Source organism: Protomyctophum parallelum, assembly GCF_964188405.1.
Source record: "Protomyctophum parallelum genome assembly, chromosome: 14".
Taxonomy (NCBI): Eukaryota; Metazoa; Chordata; class Actinopteri; order Myctophiformes; family Myctophidae; genus Protomyctophum; species Protomyctophum parallelum.
In genome coordinates, this window is record NC_139709.1 from 37,809,368 (window position 1) to 37,822,020 (window position 12,653).

Consider the following 12,653-nt stretch of genomic DNA (forward strand, 5'->3'; position numbering starts at 1 on the left):
TCAGAGTTATCAGCTACATTAATTTTTACACTATTAGATTGTACAAGTAAAAACAAGTTGACAATGCCTGGTCGTATATAAGTTTTATTCATGTTTGCTAGCAGTAACACATGGTACAGTATTTACTAGAGTATTTAGTACAGTATGGTACAGAAACCTCGGCAGCACTCATGTGTTTTAAACAACACAATATACAGGATTAATTCAACATCATTAACAGGCAACCACTCATTTCGGTGAGTTCATTAAAGTGTCCATTCAGTAAAGCTGCAAATCTGGGACTTACTGTATTGCAACAAATAAAACATGATTTTTGCCCATGTGTATGGTAGAGTACTCTGAATGAATAAAATACGATGTATCAACCAGTATGCAATAGTGGTTCAGCAAAAAGAAAAAAAGTCTCTGTCTTGAGCGATGAACCAGTATGTTACTCAATACTCAGTACATTAGATTGGAACTGGAAGCTATATCATATTTCAGTAATGACTAAACATTTGCATTATTTTGCTGGTTGTACGTGTTGAGAATTAGAACAGTTATATGTGTAGCAGTGGAATCAGCTGATGTCTTATTCTAACCACTTAAACCCCAGCATCCCCATTTTGGGAAAACCTTGGCAGAAAAGCTTGTCAATCAGCTAGTTTCAGCAAAGATATGTAATGTAGAGGGGAAAACAGAAAGGTCACAAGGCTAAGGCTTGAGAGGGTCTCTGCTCAACATCATATGGGGTTTAAGTGAAATGGATGTCAATACTTGATGAGCATCAACAGAGTAGTACCGTCATATCCATCAGTGGACAGTAGGGGGCTCCCAAACACTTTGAATGTAAAATGTAAGGATTGCAGCTCAATCACAGTCATGTTGTCTTTATCTGGATTACCATTTAATTAATGCACTACATTAAAGGAGCACTTCACCTGTTTTCAACCATATGTTCATATAATTACTACCTTGCACTGTCATGTCTCATTTCTCTTTAGAAGTATTTATATTCCAAACAAGATGCTTGGTTAAGTCCGAAATTATGACAGAACATTGCCGTTCTGATCAAAACCATGGACAGCGAAGTAGATTCAGAGATATTGACAGTTTTGTCGCCCCGTAAACAAGGGAGTGAATGATATGTGCAAAGCATGTCCAGGAGCGCTGAAGAAGCCGTTGCCTAGCAACGGGAGCTGATTTTAGCAATCCCATTTTATATAATCAAAAAGATACCCAAAGACACCTATACACATCCATAGCACCCCACAGTTGTTATTGAGAGGAGGTGTGGAGACGTCTTTAGAACAAAAGGTGTTAAGAACAATGGCTTCTATTTCAGCATGCTAACTTTCCAGGAAGAGAAAGGCTGTAGTTTCTATTAGCTTGGAACCTCCATCGATGATGTCACTGGTAGGCAAGGATTTTGAACTGTCCACAGAAAATGATGCCATCTTATAATGAGGATTAGTGCGGACCAATTATATGAAGATATAGTTGGAAAAGGATGAAGTGCTCCCTTAATCATAATGTAGTTGCGAACGCAGTGAGCCACTTACTATGACAGCAAGGGCTGAATGTCTGTGTGTGTGTGTGTGTGTCACGCTGTTACACCACCCGCCCGCCACCAGAGGGCGCAGCTGTAGCACACACACACACACACACACACACACACACACACACACACACACACACACACACAGGGCGCAGCTGTAGCACACACACACACAACCACACACACACGAGCTGCGTTCGCTTCCCGCGTTTGCGCGTCTTACTTGTGTATACCGTATGCTTATTATGCTACATAATTTGTTAAGTGGAATGTGGATCACCTGATTAAACCAAGTGAATATCCATATAGCAGGACACTCATTCGCCAAATATAGTATACATTCAGCATAGACATGTGGTGTAGAGATGGAAAAAGGAGGGCTTCTGGGAGCCTCCGGCAACAAAGTACAAGGAATGCAATGCAAAAAATTATAATAACGAAGGAATTCTCTATAAAGAGTGGCGAGTGGTGGAATGTTCCTTTAACCATCCTTCAATGAACACAACGTTATTGGTCTGAATATGTGGAGAAACACTCCAGGAATGTATTACTGAAGACAGCATGCAGGCAGACAGACAGACTGTAGTGAGTTTACTATTAATATTTGTATTTAAAATAAACCAGAAGTGGGCCAGGTTTCAACATTTAAAAGTATTTTTTTCTTAAAGGTTAAATCTCTATATTGTGGTAGTAAGCATTGCTATAAAGTGTTTGTTCAGTGACAGGGGTCTCCATGTCTCTCCAGCTATACAAATACATTTTGATGGTGGGTTGCCAATTTCATCCAATCAGGAGAGGATGTATTTATTAGCTTCAGCTTATAATGTAATGACCAAAATAGGGATGATGAGGTGATTAAACGAAAAAAGGTTCAAAAATAAACTACCGTAAAAGTATCTTTAAGTCTCTCCTTATATTCTTTTTTTTTAACTCAATATGTCGATAGTCGTCATAGATCATAATATATTACCCCGTTTCTAAACACAAAGAAAATAATCTCTTTCACTTTATCAATCTGCTTGTGAGAACATCTTGACAATTCTTTAACTATTCTGAAACATGTGTTATTCTTTTGGAAGTTACTTTTTATACATTACTGAATCCGGTATTCAGTTGTCTTTGGGCACACCTCTTGTGCGTATGCGCACACGCACACGCACGCACACACACACACACACACACACACACACACACACACACACACACACACACACACACAGGCCTGTCACAATTATTACATAATCATCAAACCGCAATTATTTGAGATAATTGCAATTATTTTGTCATAATCGTTTCCATGTTGAACATTTTTCTTACATTAAAAAAAGCTGAAATTAAATTTGCTATTTTTTATTCATGTATTCCAATGTTCAACGCCAAAAACAATTCATTGTCAACTTATATTTGTAATCGTGACAGCCGTACACATGTACACACACACACACAAACACAAACACACACACACAGTTACGTGGCAGCGCGGTGGTCGGTGAACCTCTTCAGGTGGCATCGGAGTTCACTTTTGGTTTTGAATCTCTTGCTGCATTCGCAGTGGTGCGGCCTCTCTCCCGTGTGGTTCAACATGTGGTTCTTGAGGACGGAGCTGGTCAGGAAGAAATCCCCGCAAGTCACGCAGTAGTAGTTGCGCTCGCCGGTGTGCTTGACCTTCTCGTGCGAGCGCAGCGAACCCGACGTGGTGAATCTCGCACCGCAATCCGTGCACACGTAGGGCTTCTCTCCCGTGTGGATTCTCTCATGCGCCCTCCAGGCATTGTGGTAGGAGAAGTCCTGGAAGGAAGGCAGCAGGGGTGTGCCACAGTTGATCAGACCAGATCAGGGGTCTTCAACACCATTCAACAACATAGGCATTACATTTAGTTTGACTACCGTAGTTTCCACAGATAAATATTGTGAAAATAGCCAAACTACAAGCTCACAGCGCCTCGCACTGCAAGGCGTTCTGAGATTGAAGATTGGCTATTGCTACAATGTTTTCCTCTTTCATACGTAATACATGACAATGTGGCCAATTTTGGTATTAAAAAGGTCTTAACAGGTTGACTGCGGACCATTTATTCAAGTACAAGTTCATTTCAACGTCTACTCAGGCTTTTGTGTGCACCCCAGATAGTGTTTACAATTTAGGCATTTAGCAGACGCTCTTAATCCAGAATGATTTACAGTAAGCAAGAACAAAAAACACATACATAAAAATGAATCATACGTAAACTAAGAACCTAACAGTTGAATGAAACTATGTATACTATATAGTGGTATGTCTTATACATAAAATGCTATCTAAGTTACATAAATTGAGTCTTTGCATACGCCTGTAAGGTCTAGGGCAAGTGCTACGGGCTAAGATGGAGTCTGAAGAGGTGGGGTTTCAGAATATGGCAGAAGATTGGGAGTGAATCTGCAGTTCTGATTGTAATGGGAAGTGCATTCCATAGTTTTGGAGCCAGAAGGAAGAAGAGTTTGGGACGTGTGGAGCGTTGTCCCAGCGTTTTTAATGAAGGTACTTCCAGCTCCCCAGCGTTGGCTAATCTGGAGGGTTTGATCAGACTTGCAAGATATGGGGGTGCCATACCTTTGGTTGCTTTGAATGCCAGCATCAGAGTTTTGTACTCTGTTTAGTTGATCAATTCAATATTTAGATGTGATATTGAATTGAGAAGACTTCCTATATAAACCTATTGAACTGCAAACTCTCAAATTCTACTTTTAATCACAAAACACACGTCCCTGCCGAAGATACTTAACCCAGAAGTGTTTTAAGTGAAATACACATTTAAGTGGTTATGGCGATTTGTGTGCCTCCAGGCCAAAGACGTTTTAACTTATTTTTAAAGGGGCTTAAATACAGGTGAAGATGCTTTGCTACAAGCAAAGCATCTTCAATGTTTACTTCACCTGTATGTAACTATGGTGGCCTGTGCTGAACTATTGCTATTGCCATTTAGCGGTGGATGAGTTAATCGACTAAATATCATACGATTTTAGTAGACTAAATCTACAATTGATTTTGTCACCGTTTCGGGGTCATACACCCACAACTGGAGTATGAAAATCTGCCTTAAGTGGAGGAAATGAACAACAGACCTTGTGGCAGTAGGAGCACTGGTAGAACTTCTCCTTGGTGTGGGACCTCTGGTGCATCTTCAGGTAGTGTGCGATGGTGAAGCTCTTCCCACAGTCGGCGCACGTGAACGGCTTCTTCCCCACGTGGAACAGAATGTTATGAGACCTCATGTGGGACGACTGTGTGAACCGCTTTCCGCACGTAACGCACACGAAGGGACGCTCCCCCGTGTGGGTGACCTGGTGAATGGGCGAGTTGGTCAGTTGGTCAAAATGTATAAATGTATAGTCTTCGGTATGGGGAATCCCCGACCGACTTATGCCTAGATGTGACAGCCACATCTAGGCCTGTCACAGTTTTTAAACAGGTTTAAAAAATAGCAACTGCTATTTTGCAGATTTTTGGAAAGAATTTAATGTCAGTGATGAATTTGTATATCTCTGCCTTCGGGGAGAAACCACCTAACTTCAATTTTTTTATTTTTCAGGAAATGAAAAGTATAACATTTTCAGGAAATTAACAAAACCTTATATTTTTCGTATGACTTTGACTCTGATCATGAAACAGCTAAGAACGTAAAAGTGCAATATCTATATAATGAAACTATACATATAAACTATACTATGCTATTCATATATACTATGAAGTGCTATGACTACATAAAATGCAATTCTAGCACTGTCTACGTAACATGCTATAAGTCTGTATAAAATGCCATCTAAGTCTACATAAAGTGCTATCTAAGGGGCTAGGCCAGGGCAAGTGCTATGGGCCATGATGGAGTCTGAAAAGGTGGGGTTTCTTTTTTTTGTCTGAAGAGCTTTTTAATACTTTTCATTGGTTCAATATTTTTGTAACCAACACACAGACATGAATGGTGTTCAATAGCATTGATCCCGACAGCGACGATATTTAAGTTATTTGACTTGTGAATTACAAATCCTAAAAGGCAAACAGAAATACTAATTTCAACATTCCAATGTCCATTGCAAAAAACACAATTCAATCGTTAATCGTAAATTATTTGTGTGACGATTAATCGTCAATTAAAATTTTAATCGTGACAGCCCTAGGTGCCTGGGTGAATCTTTAATACCATACCATGTGGGACTTTAGGTGAGGTGCCTGGGTGAATCTTTAATACCATACTATGTGGGACTTTAGGTGAGGTGCCTGGGTGAATCTTTAATACCATACCATGTGGGACTTTAGGTGAGGTGCCTGGGTGAATCTTTAATACCATACCATGTGGGACTTTAGGTGAGGTGCCTGGGTGAATCTTTAATACCATACCATGTGGGACTTTAGGTGAGGTGCCTGGGTGAATCTTTAATACCATACCATGTGGGACTTTAGGTGAGGTGCCTGGGTGAATCTTTTCCCACACTCTTTGCACGCGTACGGTTTGGATCCGGTGTGAAGGCGGTTGTGGAGCTTCAGGCCCTGCAGGCTGGAGAACACCTGGACAGAGGAGCCAGAGGCAGCACAGCAGTTTTACATCATAGAGCGTAAAAGACCTTACTGTAAGATACAGCTAAGATTAGCTACAAAATATGCCATAGCAGTGGGTGTGGTTTTTTGGTGCCACAAAAAATAAAGAAGAAAATCGGCCATTCATTTATCCCATAAAAATGTACAGAAATATTTATATCAATTATTTTAAGCCTAGAATCAAGCGATCGGCGTGTTTCCTCCTCCGCGTCATCAGTGCCCATACCCGAAGGCGGGGTTGGCGAAAGGGCCTTTCTGTGTGGAGTTTGCATGTTCTCCCCGTGTCCCCTAGGGTAGGTACCCTCACAAAAAACATGCAGTAATCCTGGTCACTAAACTGCCTCCCCCTGGCCAGCCGGGGCGCCTGATGGAGGGGAAAGGAACTGGTTGGAATAACGTGTTCCTTCCACGCGCTACGTCCAACCAGGGAAACTCCCCCCTGTCAGGTGTAAAGGAGCAACTTGGACACTCAAGCATGAAGGAAGCATGAGTTCAAGTCCGTTGCTCTCCCCTTGTCCCCCATATATGGGGACTAGGTTGGTGGAGGGTGTCTAGAGCCCAGGATGACATTAGATGATTGACACAGGGGTGAAAAATGGGTTACAAAATCGTGGGATAAAAAATATATTTAAAAAGAAATAGAATCAAGCGATCCATCCAGGATCCTGGTGAATCATGACCATAAAACCTTTGATTCTGTGAAGGGAAAAAAAGCACAAAAAAAATGTAGTATGATATATTGAACTATTCTTATTATTGTTATCATCATCATCAAATATGTTATGGTCATGATTCCCCAGGTCCTGGATGGCTTCATTCTAGGCTTAAAATAATCGATAATTAATTAATTAATTAATGAATGGCAGATTCTTTAGTGGCACCAGAGAACCACACCCAGCGCTATGCCCTATAGTGCCTATACTATAGCTAGGCGTCAAAAAGAAGAAACAGCTTAGTGCTTATATAGCCTACATTTTGTGAGTAGTACTTGAGACATCAACTAGGGCCATAGAAATGCAGTTTGAATGTGCGTGTCTGTCTCTATGCATTTGATGTACCGGTATGTGCTTACCTCACTTACTGATAAGTCGCTCTGGATGAAATAGTTTCTACTAAAATGCCTAAATTGGAATATTACCTTCTCACACTCATTGCATTTGTAGTTCTTCTCCGGCTCGTGAATTCTTTTCTCGTGGCTCTTCAGTCCTCCCAGGATCTTGAAACCCATGCCACACATTTTGCATTTAAAGGGCTTCCTCTTGGAGTGTGTGGCCTGGTGCAGCTTCAGGCTCTGGGCATGGGCGAACGACTTGTCGCACTTTGAGCAAGGCAGCATATTGCTCTGCGTGTGCTTGTTCTGGTGGAAACGGAAGCCCTGGTGCGACGAGAACATCTTGTCGCATACCTGTTAAGGGGTGAAACGATTACGTCACGTTTGGTTCCATCACACTTGGAACCGGTTTTATCATGTCAGAACTGTGTGGAAAAAAAGGGCCATTGTGTATAAGCTCACAACACGCACTGTGAGCTTTACGCTCTGCTATTTTCAAAATGTTTGCACGACACTGTGTGACGAAATATAAAACACTTCATGGAATCGAATTGTTGACAGGTAAAAAATTTGGTAAATATACGTGTATAGTATATCTGCATTTCTACATTTGGGGATTAATAGAAAAAGTAAGCGATAGACAAAGCAGAAATTGGACCTCTTCCTTCAGTCATTGGTGTTAGCAATTATGCCAATTAACAGTGGGTCTCAAAGTGTGATCCAGGGACCCTCATGATTACTCGAGGTGTTCCAAAGGCCCCTCCATTTGGTTCCATTTGTACAGTCTCAGTTATGGGAGTCTTTGAAATTAAAAGGTTTGAGAACCACTATGCTATAAGCGTTAAGACCTGTGAAGGAAGTAAGGAAGAGGCCCAATGCATTTCAACATGGCTGCAGTGCATAGAGCCTATGGAATAAAGGCTAAGGCCTTGTTCAGAATGAAGACTAGATGTGATGTCCTATCCAGAGTGAAGTGAGACTGGTTTGATGCAGTCTGAACAAGGCTCAGGAATACAGTTCAAATTCACTAATTAACTAATTAAGGCTCTGTTCCATTTCGTGTAGAGTGGTTCTCAAATGTTTTAATTTCAAGGACCCCCATAACTCTGATAGGGTATATACATGGAACCAAATGGACCCATAAGGATCCATTTGGTTCCATTTGTACACTCTGAGTTAGACACCTGTTTTTGGCCATTTGGAACGCACTCAACAAGGACACTTTGAGTGTGTTTCCAGTGAGCCAACATGCACAATAGTCTCTCTGTTTGACCAGAATGGAACAAAGCCTTCATTAGTATCATTGGTAACTCCTATTAAACTAACGTTCTGTAAACAGTGGCACATGCTGTGCAGTCCAGTCCTGTAACAGAGTGAGAGAAAGTCTGGGAGTAGTCTGACAACAAAACCTGCCAAAGTGTTATATAACTCGCCAATCTATGTTGAAATTATTTGTATTACTGCAATCTGATACTCCAAATGTTATTTGTAAATTGGGTGTTCTTCTGAAAACACATCCTGTTCAAATAATGCATGCTGCCATGCCTCTTGCTATGTCTGTACCGTTATGTAATGTATTGTATACTGTATTTATGGTTAAATAGTGTTTGATATTTATATGAGAGAGAGAGAGAGAGAGAGAGAGAGAGAAAGAGAGAGAGAGAGAGAGAAAGAGAGAGAGAAAGAGAGAAAGAGAGAGAGAGTGAACTAGTAATATTGTTTAGTCTTAATGTGCAGTTTGAAGTTAACTGTGCACACCTTGCAGTGGAAGGACTTCTCTCCAGCGTGGGAGCGGACATGCTCCTTCAGTTCCTGTTGGGACAGGAAGCCATCTCCACAGAAGAAGCATTTGTAGGGTTTGGCTCCGCTGTGCGTTCGATGGTGGGTCTTCCAGTCTCGCTTCAGGGCGAAGGTTTTGGGACAGTAGTTGCAGGTGTAAGGCTCAGAACGCTGATGAACATTCTGGTGGACAACCTGAGGATAAGACGGAGAACAGAGATAAGGTCTAATAGAGGGTATGCACGTGACATGACATCATCATCATCATACCCAGAAGTTATGCGGGAACACCTACTGAGTGACAAAAAACTACTTTTCTGGCCTTGACAGCCCATACATCCAAACAGAAAAGTCCTATCTGATTTTCACTTTGCCACTCGATTTCCCATTCACTTTATGCATGCGCATACCCTCTATATGTAACGTCACGTTACATATTAGAGTGGTTAGGTTATAGACAAATCCACAGAAGTCTGCCCTGTAGGCCAGCTGTATGCAATCAATGCTGCATTGTCACATTAAGTGCAGCAGCTTTACACCGCAGCATTGATTGCGTACAGCTGGCCTACAGGGCAGACTTAACAGTGTCGGGTAGATTTTTCCACAGATCCAGGGTGGGGTATAGGGTGGATATACAGTAGGGTTGGGTATAGGGTACTCACCAGACTTAACAGTGTCGGGTAGATCTTTCCACAGACCCAGCAGTGGTTGGGTTTTTCTCCGTGGTGCGTCCTCCTATGAGCTTCCAGGTGGGAGGGCTTATAGAAGCCCCGGCAACACTCGGGGCAGTAGAGCATCTTGCGTCCGCTGTTCGTACAAACTGAGGCTGACTGCGGCGGCTCCGTTTTAATCCGAACACTGGAGCGCAGCTGGGGATGGTCCGCTGGAATGACACGGTCAACATTTACGTCTGTCCGCACGTGTGCGTGTGCGTGTGTGTGTGTGTGTGTGTGTGCGTGCAGTAGAGCATCTTGCCTCTGCTGTTCGTACAAATGGAGGCTGACCGTGGCGACTCCGTTTTAATCTGAATCCTGGAGTGCAGCTGGGGATGATCCGCTGGAATGGCACAGTCAACATTTACGTCTGTGCACAAGTGTGTGTGTGTATACAATCTGATTCTAATGAGTTCTCTCTCCCGATTGGAAAAATGTGTAATCCATCTGAAAATGTATTTAATAGTTTAATTATTTTTGTCGCATTCCCGAGACAATTATTTGATGACCGTTGGGGTCTCCGGCAACAGACTCAATTGAGTCTCCTACTGACCAATGACCCGGGCATTGAATTATTGGCCCAGGGATGCAACAAAAACTAAATAATCTCCATGAATTCAAAGCTTCATGCGGTGTGCAATTCAGTGGTTCCCAAAGTGGGGTCTGGGGACCAGGGGTTTCCCAGCTAAATGATATTTAGAAACCAAATGAGTGGATGAATGTACAAATGGACACTCTCACTCACATTTGTACTCTGAGTTAAATTAACGTTGATTTTACAATATAAATTGGGGGTCCCAGAGATAGAAATGCCATTAAATGGGGGTTCGTAGACTAATGCATTTCAAACTGAAATGAAACAGGTTGAGAATCACTGCTAGAGCCATAAAAATCTTCTGTCATGGGGGTCCTTGGCATATCTTTTCAAATGGGGGTCCGCAGGCTAATGAGTGTTAATTTGGGGGTCCTTGACATAAAAAGTTTGGGTAATTGATGTGTAATTGATGACAAATTAAGTAATATCTTGGGTGAACTAGGCTTGCCGATAATGTGCAGTTATAGCAGTCTCATTAAAGGCGGGCTGACAGTATTGTGTCCGTCATCATATTGTACAAATATGGTGATGTGTGTGCTTTTTTGTCAATAATTGAACAATACATCTGTAAATGTGAATATTGATTTGACTGATTAACTCAATATTATGCATTGGAGAGAAAGAATAAAACTGCTACAAAATTGCTATAACATTTCCCCCTTAAAAATGGCATTGATTAAACAGCTATTGGTGTTTATTCATTGAATGAATTATACATGTAATAATAACTTTAACGTGCTGTTGAGGGTAGGCTCGGCAACTGATCCATGAGTGATCAAATAGATCGCTCTTGGTCGGGTCATTTTGCCCAATCCTATGGGAGGGGTTGCACATGTCTGTGATGTGCAAAAAAAATAAAATAAAAAAGGAGTGCTGACACACACACACACACACACGCACACACACGCACACACACAAATAATAATAATAATGTGTCAATAAAAAAAATCTTAATTTCTTTATAGCTTTTAAAAAAAGAAATTTAAGCTAGAACTGATTTTTTATGTATTTAAATATAACTTCAACTATATGATGATGACTTACCCATGAACAGCCAGTCCTGGTTGCCTAGCAGCTTCCTGCAGTCAGTCAGTTTGACTGACAGCTGTCTTATTGACTGAGAGCTGTCCGTATTGGAGGGCTGCAGGAACTCCGGGTCCCAATCTGGTTCTGATTTGACCTGGACCGAGCCCTGATGGTTGAAAATAGATACCTTTATTTATTATGCTGCAGGGAGATAATGCAGTCGCCAGTCGCCCAGCGGTGAGACAGCAGTTAATGAGCTTAGTCCAGTTACCCTGGGTAAACATAGTAACTTTGCTTTGCTAACATACCAAGATAGGCTGTAGCATAAATAATGGCTATTAGGCCTAGTGGAGATCTGGAGACTTCTAGGGCTGTATTTTGCGTGTCTTAAGTACCAGGTCTTATTCCCTAACTTGAGTAAACTAAAGACCTGGAGGCATGGTCAATGCTCTTTGGCCACTCAGAATAGCCAAATGGCATTGATCACGCCTCCAGGTCTTTAGTTTACTCAAGTTAGGGAATAAGACGTGTTACTTAAGACACGCAAAATACAGCCCCTAGGCTCTTACAAGCAAAAAATATCACAATGTATAAAGTATCATAGGTGATGGTCAAATATAAGAGTTAGATATAAGCATTAAACCACCATATAATTATTACATTAAGTCCAGTCCAACAGGTATTTGGACATATATAAGATACTGTGATATTTATATTTTGACCACATCACTCATGAAGCTGTAGCACTGACCTAGGATGTGATCCTTGTTAACCTTTACATTGGTTGGTTGGTTGTACATTGGTTGGTTTTTGTCCACAATTCCATGCTTTATTGACGTGGTACCATAAGAGAGATCAGGCAAACTTTGATCAAAATGGACCCATTTGGTTTCATTTTAAGCTCTCAAGAGTTAAAGATCTAATGAGGGTCCATTTTTGGTTACCAACCAATTTAGCTGGGGACCACCTGGAACCCCCTCAAGGACCAATGGACCATGTGGTCCTTGAGGACCACTAGTGGTTATAACCACTATATTATATGAAACCACTGTCTGTCTTTCCTACAGACACAAACACTCTGTCTGTCTGTCTGTCCGCCCCACAGATACAAACACTGTGTATGTGTGTGTGTGTGTGTGTGTGTGTGTGTGTGTAACGTACATATTTGCATCAGAAGTATCGTAACAGTGAACATAAGAACATAACATACATAATGAAACATTCAAATGTTTCTTATTTACCTGCGGATGCGACGGTGTCTCCGTCATGTTGTTTTTCCCTCTGGTTCCCTGCAGTTATTAACAACAACTCATGATAATTTATAATTCACAGAGGATTCATCATCTTCTTCTTTAGCGCGCTAACGTTAGCGCACGTAC

At 41.5% G+C, this 12,653-nt stretch overlaps 1 protein-coding gene across 2 annotated transcripts; it reads right to left on the reverse strand.

Annotated features, from left to right (window-relative positions):
* Positions 1 to 1,768: 1,768 nt before the first annotated feature.
* Positions 1,769 to 12,653, reverse strand: LOC310870619 (uncharacterized protein). Of its 2 annotated transcripts, XM_083781876.1 has the most exons (9): positions 12,516 to 12,653; positions 11,293 to 11,440; positions 9,916 to 9,996; positions 9,603 to 9,823; positions 8,920 to 9,135; positions 7,249 to 7,515; positions 5,961 to 6,080; positions 4,640 to 4,858; positions 1,769 to 3,325 (listed from the first exon to the last, which is right to left on the reverse strand). In XM_083781876.1, the coding sequence occupies exons 1-9, from the start codon at positions 12,540 to 12,542 to the stop codon at positions 3,005 to 3,007; spliced, it is 1,620 nt and encodes a 539-aa protein (XP_083638002.1). In that variant the 5' UTR covers positions 12,543 to 12,653; the 3' UTR covers positions 1,769 to 3,004. The 2 variants fall into 2 exon arrangements, with proteins under 2 accessions (XP_083638002.1, XP_083638003.1); XM_083781877.1 differs by lacking the exon at positions 9,916 to 9,996.